The sequence below is a fragment of the Lissotriton vulgaris genome, chromosome 6 (genome assembly GCF_964263255.1).
Source record: "Lissotriton vulgaris chromosome 6, aLisVul1.2, whole genome shotgun sequence".
In the NCBI taxonomy this organism is placed as follows: Eukaryota; Metazoa; Chordata; class Amphibia; order Caudata; family Salamandridae; genus Lissotriton; species Lissotriton vulgaris.
Genome location: NC_141694.1, coordinates 162,395,280 through 162,410,510, shown reverse-complemented (window position 1 = coordinate 162,410,510; position 15,231 = coordinate 162,395,280). Strand labels below are relative to the sequence as shown.

At 40.7% G+C, this 15,231-nt stretch overlaps 1 protein-coding gene across 1 annotated transcript in view; it reads right to left on the bottom strand.

Annotated features, from left to right (window-relative positions):
- Positions 1-15,231, bottom strand: part of PKHD1 (PKHD1 ciliary IPT domain containing fibrocystin/polyductin) — a 2,083,594-nt gene that overhangs the window by 659,611 nt on the left and 1,408,752 nt on the right. Inside the window, exon 42 of the mRNA XM_086926200.1 lies at positions 7,589-7,719. Coding sequence (XP_086782326.1) covers positions 7,589-7,719 — 131 coding nt within the window. The remainder of the gene's footprint in view (positions 1-7,588; positions 7,720-15,231) is intronic.

Sequence of the window (15,231 nt, the reverse complement as noted above, 5' to 3'; positions counted from 1 at the left end):
CGAGAATCCATCTTCATACCGACCTATTTCTCTGATTAATTCAGATTCTAAACTTTATATAAAAATGTTAGATAATCGGCTCGGGAGGGTCGTTGAACATCTGGTCTCACCCTGGCAACATGGTTTCATCCCGGGTAAGGTAACAACAGATCATATCCGTAGAGTAATCTTACTTTTTGATTTCATGTCCGGGACAGGGGGCCAGATGTCAATAATCCTCCTTGATGCCGAGAAAGCTTTTGATCGGGTGTCATGGGAGTTTTTATGGGTAGTGCTCGAAATAAACAACTTTGGGCCCAACTTCATCAATTAGAGCTATGTACTAATGCCCGAATGCCAGACTGCAGCTAATGGGTAAAGAATCTAGCATGATTAATATATCTAGGGGAACGAGACAAGGTTGCCCTTGCTCTCCAATCCTTTTTGCTTTATATATTAATCCCCTGATTATTAACCTATTGCAGAACCAGAAAATTAAACCAATTGTTGTAGGGGCCTACGAGACCAAAGTGCTAGCATATGCCGATGATGTGGCTATATTAACACCTAACCCTGAGGAGGCAATCTTTGAAATAGATATGATTACCCAACAGTTTGGTTTACATTACGGATATTTACTTAACAAAGATAAAACAGTTATCCTATGTACAGACAACACTGATTATGATGACCCAAGAAAAACAGATAAGATTACTTATCTTGGAATTTGTTTAACTTAAAAAATCGGGGATATTAATAAATTGAACTATGACCCCCTGATTAAAAAGATTGAGAAGGATCTTAGGAAAATAAACAGTCTACATCTATCTATTATTGGCAGGGGCAATTTAAAAAAAATGAATGTATTACCAAAAATATTATATCTATTTTGGACCATACCAATAATTGTAGAAGATAGTATACTAAAAACACAAGATTCGTAATTGTCTAATTTCATCAAGCAGTATGGAAGATTAGAAGATCTCCACAAAGCGGAGGTGGTTTAGCGCTTCCAAATATCATGTTTTACTATTGAGCGGCCCTTCTCCATCAAATGACCCCTCTGTTCATTGTCATGACCCTAAGTGAAGATCCGGTAGTTTTAGAAATACCCTCCATCTCTAATCTTTTAATTGGGAAAAAAGCTATTGAAGCAAGTAGAGCCAAGCTATTTCAAAAAACTCAAATTTAAGACAATCACCAGTGCATGGAAAATATGGAGGAAGGTTTCAAGATTTTTGGCAATCCCGAAATTTATTAGGTATACCCCTTTATGGTGCTCTTCGCTACTGCCCCCGCAAGTTAACAATGATATGGCTAAAAAACATGGGAAAAGGCGGGTATAAGAAAAGTCTGGGATTTCTTTGGAGGTAAATTAAACTGCCAGTTTTTAACCTTACAGAGAAAGTTGGAAATTCCGAATAGCCATTACTTTAAATTTATTCAGATTAAAACTATTCTTAGTTTAAAGATACCTATGATTATATTGGAAAAAATATCACTTCTCGATACTATGGCCACAAATTTGCTTAGAATTGGGAAACTGTATGGCATACTTATTAATAGCTTACCTGACGATCTGGAACATGCGGAATCGTCTTGGGCTATAAGACTTGCAACTCCCAATATTGATATTGACATGAGCTTACTCTTGACATAAAAAATACTCTTATCGCCGAGCTTAAAAGCCCAGCTGTATGAAACAATTTTTAACTTATACTTTACCCCTGCGAAGCTGTTTACATGGGGGAAAAGATTAGATGATCACTGTCCCAGATGTGGGTTAGGGCCTGCCACCTTAACTTATATGTTTTACGATTGTGATGAACTATTGGTTCTTAAAGATGGATTGGCCAGTTATTGGAGGGAAGTATTTGGACACAATGTAATTGTTTCATCTGCACTATATATTTTGGGCTACTATAACACACTTGGTTTGGGCAAGGAGGAGGAAGCATGTCTTTTTATTGGCACAGCGGTATATAGAATAATATTGGCAGCCAGCTGGAAAGATGTAGCTTCCCCAACCTTTCAAATGTGGCTTGCCAGGTGTTTGGGTGTATATAATCAAGACAAAGCTATCTACTCCACCAGGGGTAGACATTCGAGAATTTGTGGGTATAAAATCTGGCTACCTATTGAGAACTAGATCTGATGTGTAAAGGAGTCATAAGAGTACTGTATTAATTAAAATTGTGATTTGGGTGATTGTAAAAATATTTTAATGCTCTGTCTATTGGTCTATCCATGATTCCCTGTTTCCCCTTTGTCCTGTATTAATGGATTTTGCTGCTATCTATGGGCCCCATTAGGATGGCGGGCGGATTGCCCCTGCCAGGCTGGCGGATTGCCCCCGCCAGGCTGGCGGTAGCCACCGCCAGCCTGGCGGGGGAAATCCACCCACCATCCTTCCCTGTATTCCCCCCCGCCATATTAGAATGGCGAGGGGGACCACGGCGGACCAAAACACCGTCCGCCACTTTTCCGCCCCGGTCGCCTTGTGGCCGGGGCGCAAAACGAGTAACATGCAGGCGGTGTCTGTCAGACACCACAGGCATTAATACAATGGGCATTTTACAATGCCTTTCCGTGGCGGCATTGCCGCCACGGAAAGGCATGCGGTGTTCACTCTGGGGGCCCCCTGTGGGCCCCCAGAGTGAAGGCCAAAGGGGGGTGGCACATGGGGGGGTATCTGTGGTACCCCCCTGCATTTACATAATCAAAGCCGTAGGCACTGCGCGGTGCCTGCCGCTTTGATTATGTAAATGCTGCACAGCATTTTTAGTATTGTGGCGGGCGGAGCACAGAGCTCCGCCCGCCACAATACTAAAAATACAGGATGTGCCCGCCACAGTGGCGGGCACATCCTAATGCTGCGTGCGGGACCCCCGCCCTTAGGGCGGGCGGTCCCGATTTCCGATAGGATGGCGGGCGGGCAAAGCCCGCCCGCCATCCTAATGGGGCCCAAAGTATCTGTATATTTACTTGCTGCTATATAAGTGCCCTTTCTTTCCTCTCAACTGTGTATTAACTGGTGTTGCATAATAAAAATAATAAAAAAATAAAAGAACTGGTTTTGGGCCAGTTTTGTCTAAGACAGCCCAAATTAGTAAAGTTGGCAAACATCTGCATTCACATTAATATAAGATTTTTAAAATTAAATAAAAATAACTGAATGACTTTCTAGCATTTTCCCAAACGTGAATGTAAAATAAATATTTTATTTACACCTAGTCCAGTTGTTTGGAAAATGTACCTGAAACCCTTTACAGTGGAAACAGCGTCAAGGACTTCAAAGACTGTGACAGCACACCTTTTAACCCCTCCGCCGCGGCCGGAATTCTGCGCCTGTGCGGCACATTCCGATCACGGATGTGGTCATGACGGCTCCCGGCCGTCATCGGCACACGCCCACCGTAACTGATGACGTCCGGGAGCCATCATCAGCACCAAAGGGGTTAAAAATTAGACAAATTTACACAGAGGGGTTGAGGCAATGAGGTACTGCACTTATCGGCAAAAATATATTGGGCAGAGTTTAGAAGTTCTCTTGTGGTGCACCAAATCTGAAGTACAGCCCCTTTCTCCTTCAAAATGAAAGCAACTTCCAAAATTTACATCAGTAAATGGTGGTTCAGCACTCACAGTGTTAATCAAATGAAATCAGTTTTATGTGAGTTCGGCACAAATCTCATTTCACTTGCAGCAGTAATTTTCATGGAAACATAACACACAATGTGAAATTAACACATGTACGGAAGATGCCTGTAGTCATTTATTCTTTCTTTATTTTCTTTTTAAAAGCACTCAATTGAACAGTGGTCACAGTAGCCAATGCGTTTCGTCCTACAAGGACTTCTCCAGGGCTCAACTGTTTGCTTTTGCCTAGCTCATGTATTATACAAGTTGTCTAAATTGTTATCCTTCCATTCAGTAAAAGAGTCGAGTTCATGGGCTCAGTATAAGAAATAGCGTACTTGACGTCTGCTTGTGATAAATATATAGTATGCCACATTTTTCTATTAGGCTCCACAATGCAGCACACATACAAGTGGCAAATCACCATTATTGATTATTTATGTGCAAGAAGGGCGCAATGGTGTCTGTGTTGGCACTAGGCAGTTTTTTAGCACAAGAGAAAACACAGGGGTGCACTGTGCTAGTTTGTGTGAAATGTTATTAGAACATTGGAATGTTGAGAGCTCCACTGAAGACAGTGGAGTAGCTCAGGACATATAATGGCTGGTATAAGCCTGAAACTCCAACATTCCTATGTTTGCCTTCATGTTTCTCACTTTTTATTTTATACCATTCCACCCTTTTAGTGAGTGGAATGTTCTATTAGTCTTATAGACCTTCGGCCTCAGGTTATGCCAGTTGTTAAAGGCCCTCTCCCTCAGGTTGAGGGCCTTTAACAGCCAGTTTATCCCTCTGCAGCGGGCTATAGTAAATCTGCCCGCTGGATCCTTAAGTCACAATAAATATCCAAGAGATCCATCCTGTCATCATCAACTGCACTCTTTTCATGGCATCCTGGCTGGAACAACCTCCTTATGTTTCTAATCCTCTCCTCTGTATTAGTGAAGCAGCCACAGACACATTACTCAGGTGGGTTTGATAGAATGTGTCCTGTGATACTTATGAACAGTGCCAGAACTGAGTGAACACAAGATGTGTGCAGTGCCTCCTCACAAAAATTGAGGAAGAGAGAAGTCTGGCATCCCTGTAATCATGACTAGAGTAGTGACACGATCACACAGTTGTTACACGTGAGATAAGACCATTTATGTAATCCAGTGAAAACTGAATAAATGTATAACATTATTTTCCTCCTGGAGGAGGTCAGTGGGAAAATTGCCTCAATCAAATTTTGATTTGTCTAGATGTGAAAGATTCATGGAATACTTTGAAGGTGTCCATCTACACACAAAGGAGATGTATAGGTATAATAATTCATCAGTGGCCATCAGCATCCTCAGAAATTAAGGCAACTCTTTCTGGACAGCCCTATCATAGATGGTAAAATGCTATGTTAACTACAGTTGTAATCTTATCAATGAATTGAAAGCTTGGAGTATATGTACCAGCAGAAACCAAGGTGTTCATACCAGATGACAGATACTTGCCACTGTTTCCAAATAGAAGGCTTTCTGGGCCAGATGTACAACGGAATTTTGCATGTGCAAACGGGTTTGCGACCTGTTTGTGCATGCAAAGTTCCTGTGGGCCATGTACAAACACTATTTTGCGACTCGCAAATAATTTGCGACTCGCAAAATAGTGCTTTACGACTCGCTACTAGGAAGGGGCGTTCCCTTCCTAATAGCAACCCCACAAGCCATGTAAGAATCTTTTGCGACTGCAATTGTGGTCGCAAACTACTCACAGTTTACCACATTCTTTAAGAGGGTGGTAAAGCACTCGCAAATGGGAAGGGGTCCTCAGGGGACCCCATCCCCTTTGCAAATGCAGAGGAAAATATTTTTTAGGGGTCAATTCCAATGGTCGTACATCTGTCCCCATGTTTTTTATGAATTAAACTGCAAATTGATACTGGTCCAATTTGGTAGTGTGAGTGTTAGTAGGCATTGGCTTAGTATAATGAGTGTGTCATCCAAAGAGATATCAAAGGACGTGACAAAGGATCTTTTTTGGTAACTCATTAGTTTACACGTGCATTATAATACTTGTCATAATGCAAATTCAGAAGAATTTAAATTTGAAAGTCTGCAAGGAAGGATTGTATTCAATGTAACACTCTCCCTTAAAAAAAAACTGAAACTTGAAGACATTGCAGTAGAATTTCATGAGAGACAGACAAATCAAGTTGCATCAGGTCTCTGAGGAAAACTCCATTTGTAGAGCATTTCATATTTTCAATTATCATCAGAGACTTAGTCCTGCAGCCTGAAGCACTATTGCTCTGTTGAGCATCAACAGGTTGAGTGTGCTGTATTTCTGATGCTACACAGCAGCCATTCTCTATACGAATTAAGTGCATAACATCAATTTTACCATTGATTGATAACTCTGTAACTCCACTAAATTGGGCATAGGTTTTTAGGTCATGGGTTTGACAGTGCAGCTGATCATGTGTTTCCAACACACATAAAGCTGGGTTTGGGTCTACCCCTTCAAACCTGTCTCTTTCAGCGATTGGATGGAGACTTTGTCACTTATGTTTTATCTCAGCCAGTGAAGTAATAGTCTCTTACCTAATGCTGTTGGTTGTTTGGATGTATCCTTCCACCTTGCCACTCTTTTACAGATGAAAAACAATGATACAGTTTCTTATGAAGTTTTCTAACAAGCAATAGTTCCTTATCGATCAAGCAATAGTTCCTTATCGATTTTAGCCACTAGGGGTAAAAGGTGATAGAATTTGCTGCTTGACACTGCCTTCTTTAAGAATTCTTTCTGAGTGGAATTATTTTTTCAAAAAGCAAACCCTGCCTTGATAACTATTTAGTGCTTCCGTTAGCATGATCTGGGACATAAACGCTCTAAGCACAGTGGTAAGACCCACCTTAAGGCTTTCTCACTAGCTGAACATTACAATGATATGTAGTAGGAAATAAATCACCTTAAAGTGGAGTTATTCAAATATATATCTCAGAGAAATCCTCACGTATACCTCAATCCATGAGCTGAGAAACTGAAGAAGCTAAAATCTCAATGTTTTTTTCTGAGATCACTTTAGTCTTAATATTATAGAATATTTTTTTTATTCCATAAGCACTGTCAGGGGTGTAGCTTGGTGAGTAAGACTTAGGTTGAGCTTCAGTTTTTCGAACAATCACGCTGGCATATCATGTTAATCAATATATGTGAAGTATGGCATGGGGGGCTTAAGAGCCTGTGGCAATGGAAAGGAATGAGGATTGTGAAAGGGTTCACAGTATTTTGGTTTGATTTTAATTTAAATTTTGATATGATTTTAATTTTATATAGAGCTTGAATACCATGAGGCGTCTTGGCGCTGCTGCTGATTTTGTAAAATAACCATGTTTTAAGACATTCAAAACAGAGTTGAGAGAATGTGTGCTTTTTTGTCTGAAAATTCTAGGTGAAATCCGAAATACGCATTTGCCATACCTGACTGAAAGCTCCTTTACACAACTATTTATTAAATTATACATTTATTAGGGTGGGGTGTAACACACCAAACACCCCCTTGAAGCTACATCCCAGAGCCCTTCAACAAACAAGTTCAATGTAAGAGCCGAACTATTGGATTCCCCTAGAGGAGGTAGGAGCAATAGGATTGGCGAGATTAAATTGTGACAGACTGTAAATGTAGTCTTTAGCCACGTGATTGAGCCAATCTTTTCAATCGCTGGATGCAATCTATTAAATCATTCCATGTATTGTTTTTGCCCAAATGGAAATACATTTTTAAGAAAAAGTTCACCCTCTCTGCAAATCTATGTGGAGTACATACACTTGGAAATGTTAACAAAGTGGAAAAGTTGTAGTTTCACACAACTTCACTAGCACATTTCAAATTTTTATCAGCTCTCATAGCTCTGGCACACATTGTTCCACCAACCATATTGTAGGTCACATACTCACAATAATCGCAAAGATGTTTTCTGTCAGAAGAACTTACCTCTACTGTATTGGTGGGAGCTCGGATGAGAATTCCAGCCGGCGCTAATATTTCAATGTTTGAGAGTGCATCTGTGGGGAGGATTCCAATTACTGCATTTCGCCAAATTCTGTTTCCATGTTCCACCCCTTCTAAAATGAAAACATGAAAACTATTTTGTCTAAAAATATTATGCCTGAATAAAATACGTTTTTCTAGAAAATAAGTAACATGCAAAATGGACGGAGAAAAAACTTTATGGTGAACATCAAAAGCCAAACATGCACTGAATTTTGCAGTATATTTATAGGGGGATAGCTCCACTTTTAGGGATGTTCTGGAGGAGCTTTATCCTTCGCAAAAAACACAGTTGATGGACAGAATGCAGAAAAATGTCTTACATTCACCCCAGTACAAAGATCTGGGCCTAAATCCATCGTTTTTTTGCACTCCACACCACCCTAGGTCAGACAATGGCTATATGCTAATCAGCCTTGACCCTGTGCCTCATGGGAAAAATCCAGCCCGAACTACCAAGCCATGTCTTTCCTAGACCGGAATCAAGCATCCAATGACCGTTTCTGGCTATCAGCCTTCTTCAGCCTGGATAGCTGGACTCCAGTGATGTGGAGAGCCTGGGACTCACGTCTGAGCATACGCAGCCCACTCGGGGTGAAAATTGCAAAAAACACAGTTGATGGACAGAATGCAGAACAATGTCTTACATTCACCCCAGTACAAAGATCTGGGCCTAAATCCATCGTTTTTTTGCACGCCACACCACCCTAGCTCAGACAATGGCTATATGCAAATCAACCTTGACCCTGTGCCTCATGGGAACAGTCCAGCCCGAACTACAAAGCCATGTCTTTCCTAGACCGGAATCAAGCATCCAAGGACCGGTTTCTGGCTATTAGCCTTCATCAGCCTGGATAGCTTGACTCCAGTGATGTGGAGAGCCTGGGACTCACGTCTGAGCATACGCAGCCCACTCGGGGTGAAAATTGCAAAAAACTCAGTTGATGGACAGAATGCAGAACAATGTCTTAGATTCACCCCAGTACAAAGATCTGGGCCTAAATCCATTGTTTCTTTGCACTCCACACCACCCTAGGTCAGACACTGGCTATATGCAAATCAGCATTGACCCTGTGCCTCATGGGAACAGTCCAGCCCGAACTACCAAGCCATGTCTTTCCTAGACCGGAATCAAGCATCCAAGGACCGGTTTCTGGCTATCAGCCTTCTTCAGCCTGGATAGCTTGACTCCAGTGATGTGGAGCTATACCCTTCTCCATATTTACAAAGCAGTGTTAAGCCTTGTAAATACGGCCCCTATACACCCATCACTTCAAGTTAAAGTGGCGTACAATGAGTGTTGCAAATTGGGGTTCCACCGCAACACCCGTTGCTTCTTGACGCTGCCCCACATTTACAAGGATGTGTAAATCTGAGGCTGCACTAAAAACAAATGCCATGCAAGAGCAGGCTTTAGGATGGCAAAACGAGGAGAAATACTTTTATTTCTCCTCGTTTTTGCTTTTTCTATTTGTGCTACATTGTGCAGCACACATAGAAAGAGCAAAATGTTGTGTATGCATGTTTATATGCAGGAATGAATATCTTCACACAGGCACCCGTGCACTATGATGCAAAGATGCCTGCTTCAGCACTAGGGAGATCATTTTAGCACCAGCGCTAGGGAAAACACATGGGTGAGCTGTATTGTTATATATTCGGTGAATCCCTGCGTTTTGGAAATGTCGGAGCGTGGCGCTGCCACATTTGTCTCAGCTCTGTGCTCCGACATTTTTTTGTAAACATACCGACTCGCCTTTTATTATTTACTATACACTCATACCAGTTCAGTGTTCCTGTAGATCACACATGCCTTAAGCCAGTATTATCCAATGGGTACAAGCGGTGTCCAGTGGGAACTGGGTAAATAGGAAGGCCTGCAGCCATATCCTGGTGCCAGGATCTAAAGTGCATTGGCTCCAGTATGAAGGCAGAGATCATTTCCCCCCTCTACTCTATGCATCTTCACAGCCTGTCTATGCTTCTACATGCCCTGCCAGCACACTTCACACACTCCCACACACACAGAATCCTGGAACTAGGCTTGTCCATGATACAGGGTTTTGGGACTAGTGGTGGTAGGCTCAGGCTTAAAAGTACATGCATATTGTGACTATTTGCAACACCTCAAAGAAAATGCAGTAAACACGTTTTCGCAGGTTTGGGGGTTTGATTTATATGATTTTGCAGGTTCAAAGATTTAATAGAATATAACAGGCTGTAAGCACAGTAATCTATCAAAAACAAATTACCAGCAAGGGATTAGTTTCACACTTTATTAAGCAGCATAAGGGATCTCTATTGGATAGAGTTTTAGGTCCGAGCTGTAAACATCAGTAGCTGTATTATATTAGAAAGGTCCAATCATTTGTGACAGTGCACAGAGTCACAATGTGAGGCTACCACACTAGCCAAACAATAAAGAGAAGCAACATAAAGAGATTATGTATCAAAAATTGTTATTATTGAGAAACAATTGTAAGGGTTATTCATCAGTTATTAGAATCAAACATAAAAATTCTGATGTAGGGGGGCGTGGTCTGGCCACGCAGGATGATGGCTGCCTGCTGAGAGAGCTCCGCCGAGGGTCGGACCCCTGACGAGCCTCTTCGCCTCACCTGCACCAGTGGGACGTCTCTCTGCTCATGAAAGAGCTCCGGCAGTCCTAAGGATTACGGCGGTGTGTTTATTTTCGGCATGGAGGCTCCTCTTCAAGTGGTGGCGGAGTGACGGTGAGGCGGCCGACTACCAAGACACAAGCCTCGACATTCGCGCACTTCCGTGCCTGCGCCTCTCCTCAGCCGAAGCGGGGCCTGCGCTACTCCAGGACCGCGCCTCCTTTCAATCAAGGCCGCGCCTCCTCAGACGGTGGGAGCGCGATGTGTAAGCGCTGCAAACGTTTTCATTGTCTCATGCTACTGTGACTGGTAAAAAGTGCACTTCTCTCTAAAATGAATACGGGATAATTCTCGTGGCTTCATTTCATGGAAATATTGCTTTTTTGAAACACCATTTTTTCCACCTGGATTGCATTTTCACATTGTTTAAGTCAGTGCCTGTGGAAAAATTACGAGGATTCGGTCTCTCCATACAATAGTTATCTGCCTGACTACATTTGTACTCTTTCACTTCTTCAGAACTTTTGGAGTTTTACACTATATTTGTTGCACTGAAGTTGGTGCTGCGTGTCAGAGAAGGCTATATCCTAATTAAACCCAGAAAGCGCAGACTATGGTCCGACCTCAGGTAGAGCCTATATAGCACGAGATTCACTAACAAAGGCAGCATTCCACATTTTGCAAGCAAAATACTCCTAAAATTCACAAGACCACAGGCTATTCACAAGCTGCAATTACTCCTTTATGTCTGGGAAAGACACCTTAACAGTAATGTAAGGAGATATAATTGTTTGGCGCATTTGTTTTTTCATGGCCACATAGTCGCTCAATTAAATGTGCACATGGGCACGGCGGCTTTGACCTTCTGGAGGGGAAAATTACTATTGCGCTGTATAAACGCTGTAAACTGCATTTCTATTTCCTCATGTTGATGTGACTATTAGGCAGCGCCCTCCTCAGGCTACTCACGTTGATCTAACCAACTATCTACTGCATACTTTCCTCTTCGTGGGTTGAGAGCGTGTTCACATGACGCACTCTTATGTTTACGGGGAGCTTTAATATGTAAAATTACTCTCTCACTGTTACACTGCTCATTTCTTGCTGCACTCATTCATGGTGTTTCTATGTTAGGTTTCTGAGGTAATTTTGAAGATAATTGTATGATGCTCATTTTGGTCATCTACTGAATGCTCACATCTTATGGTCTTCTTGTTACTTACTGCATCTTTGATTTCATCATTGCCTCCTATTACGATTGCAGGAGCCACTTGTCTGCTGTTTGCCTTGTCTTTTTTCTTGCAGTGTACACCCCATTACTTCATTGTCATTTGATACATTCCTGGCTTTATCATTACCTCATATACCAATATTTCTTCCATTCGCTACTGCTGCAGACAATCGTTAAAGCGGTGCACGGACATGGCTAACAATAGGAATGGTGGCCGTGGGCCCAAACAACCACTTTTCAATGAAGTGGTAAAGCAATCCTCTCCTGTGGTAGCTAAGGGCAATGGCTCTGTGTCACCTCCTTCATCGCAAGTTGCATTGCCTCAGAGTGACAAATCCTTATCTGACACCATGCAACGCATTTTGCATGAATTATCTGGGGTCAACCGGCGGTTAGAAGGTCTGGACATTACTATGACTTCATTGACTACGGAAACTAAATCTATCAGGGCAGAACTTACTGCTTTTCACTCCAGGATTGATGTCATCGACTCTAAAATACTAGACATTGAAGGTCGTCTGGATTTTGCTAAGGGCTCAGATCAGGACTTACTTTTCCTACACAGTAAGATCATCGATTTGGAAGATCGCAGTCGTAGGGACAACATCCGTTTTTTTGGTTTTCCAGAAAATATTGAGCAGCAAGACATGAAGTCCTTTCTTTGTGATGCCCTTCCAACTCTGACTGGAATTTCTTTTACTCCCCCTCTTGAACTCCAGCGTGCTCATAGACTAGGCCCGCCTCGTCATGGATCTTCTGCACGACCTAGACCAATCATTGCTTGTTTTCTTCGACATGAGCAAACCAGACAAGTTCTATCACTGGCTCGCACTCGTGGCTCCTTTCTGTTTCAGGGTCATACCATCCACATGGCTGCAGATTTCTCTAAAGAAACAAATGAACGACGGAAGGCGTTTCTTTCCATGCGACCCCAATTACGTCAAATGGACATCAAATATGGATTATTTGAACCTGCACGTTTTCGTGTTACTAGGAATGGAAAATCTACAGACTTTTATGATCCTACATTACTACAGCAGTTTCTGAACGATATCAGGTCTGAAGACATGGAAACGCAGTCTCCTTCTTCTGCTCAATCTTCTCAGTCCAAATCCTCATCTATGAATCTTCCAACATCTCAATTATATTCCTCTCCTGAATCAAGGCAGCGTGGCAGAGATCCCACTCGCCTGCCTCGCTCTCAAGATGGCAAGGATTCTGCTTTATGTTCTGTTTCTTCTCACACCAATACGCCACACAGAGACAAGTCCAGATCGCCTCTTAAAACACCTTCTGATGCTGTTTGACATTTTTCGATATTTTAATGTATTATACATTTTTCATATTCTATAAGTGTATAGCAGTGTTCATTGTTCATGATGCTTTCACTGCTTGTTTAGCTCACCGAGGTTCTATGGCATGGTAATCAATAAGATTCATTTTTCTTAGTCTTAAGTATTATTCTGTGCTCTATTGTTTTTCTATATTTACTATTACTATATGATTTACAGCTGGCAGCTATTTACCTATTTTCAGGTTTTGCTTATCATATCCTTTAAGACTATCCCTTTTCCCACAAGAGATAATTCTCCCTTCCTGTCCATTTTCCTAGAAATGATGTTGTTATTGTTATTACGTTTATTACCAATTATTTAATTCTTATTTTATAAGTGTATAGCACTGTTTATTGTTCATGATGCTTTCACTGCTTGTTTGGCTTACCGAGGTTTTACGGCATGGTAAAATAAGATTCATTCTTCTTAGTGTTCTATATAGTATAGTATTCTGTGCTCTTTTGCTCTTATACATTTACTATTATTATGTGATTGACAGCTGGCAGTTATTTAGTTATTTAACTATTTTCAGATTTTGCTTATCATATACCATAAGACTGTTCTCTATCCCACAAGAGATCTTTCTCTCTTCCTATCCATTTTTATACATATGGTGTTGTTCTTGTTATTACGCTTATTACCAATTGTTTCATGTCTTAATTATTCCGGTTTTCTCTGATGTCCCTTTGTTTTACTGTTTTCTTGGTTTACACTGTGTTTGATCATTTTTCTTCTGTTTCTACTCTCTTGTATGATCTTAGGGTTTTCTTTCTTCTTATATCTACTCTCTTTCCTTCCTTCTCAATGACAGTGTTAGTATGTTCCCCTTTCCTATTTTCTTCTTATCAGATATGGTTTTTTTTTTGTTGTTTTATTTTCTCTTTTTTCTTGTCCTATTATTCTCGTCTAGGTTTTTATTACGCTTCTTGCTATTCGTTTCATATATTAATTACTCCGGTTGTATTAGATATTCTTTGTTTCTTTATTGTATTATTGCTATTTTTTAGATTAGGATAACTTCTAGTATCTGATGTTTTAATTGTTTACTTCTTCACATGTAGATCTATAGTATTATACACTATGCACATTGTTTTCTTTTGTGCTATAAGTTTTATTGTTATACTGTGAGTTTTCAAAAAATTTGAGTATTTATGCATTGTAGGTATCGCTCATTATATACTGCACATGCATTACTTATTACATATGGGACTTACTCCCCATTCATGCCCCTTTTCCATGTTCTGGTTATTGTGTTTAGATTTACACTGTTCATCTGCTTTATCAGATACTTTGGGTTTTGACATAATACACTTTTATTATATTGTTCTACTCACTTATATATATATTGTCTCTAGTCATGCTCTCTTGTCTCCACATGAGTGCTTTTCTTCTTTTGTCTACTAATTCTTTCTCTCTCTCTTCCTATGGCGTTCTTTACTTTGTTCTGTTTCATACATTATCTCTCATGTTTCCTTCATATATCTTATTTCTTTCTTTTACTGTTTTCTATGGGGACTCCTTCATTTACTCCACTTCCTTTAGTCTTCTTTTCTTGCCTTCTCGAGTTATTATTTATTGAATGATATTTATAACATGCATTTAATCATTTTCTTTATTCATTGGTTTTGCTTTATGATGATACTTATTGTTTTCACACGATTTTTGATAATGTTGCCTTGCTCTATTTTGTCTCGTATATTCCATATTCTCCTTTACTCTCTAGATCCCCAGTCTTCTTTCCTCAGAGGGGGTCCGATTACCCCTTGGCGCTGCTTTCAGTGCTCCCAGACCCGTAGATAACAGTCTAGGTTCTCTTCTCTTTTTCTATTTTATTCTTTTTCTTTTCTTCGTTTCTACTTGATTTGTCTATCTTCGATACTTACTTTGCTTTTCTAAACCACTTCTGTATTTTCTTTCCTTCTTCTCTTTCTTTTTCTTCTTTTCCCTTTTCTCCACTCACTTTGCCTATTATTTCCCAGTGCAACATCTTTCTTCTCTAATTTTTGTTCAATTGCTTCCTTTCCTTTCTATTTACCTTTTGACCTCCACTACCATGTCCTCTCCTAATTCGCTGTCAGTGATTTCCTGGAATGTTAATGGTCTCACCCATTATATTAAGCGTAAAAAAGTACTAACATATTTACGATCTAAACATGTGGACGTTGCTCTATTGCAGGAAACACACTTAGATGACATTGAATCTAGTAAACTCAGCAGAGATTGGGTAGGTAAGGTGATTCATAGTAGTGTCTCCAAGCATGATCCCACCAACCCTAACCCTGTTCGTAAGTGTGGAGTTGCCATACTTCTCCGAAAGTCACTTCCCTTCACAATTCTCAAAACATGGTCTGATCCGGAAGGTCGGTATGTATTTGCCAAGCTAAAGATTGGGAACTCTTTCAT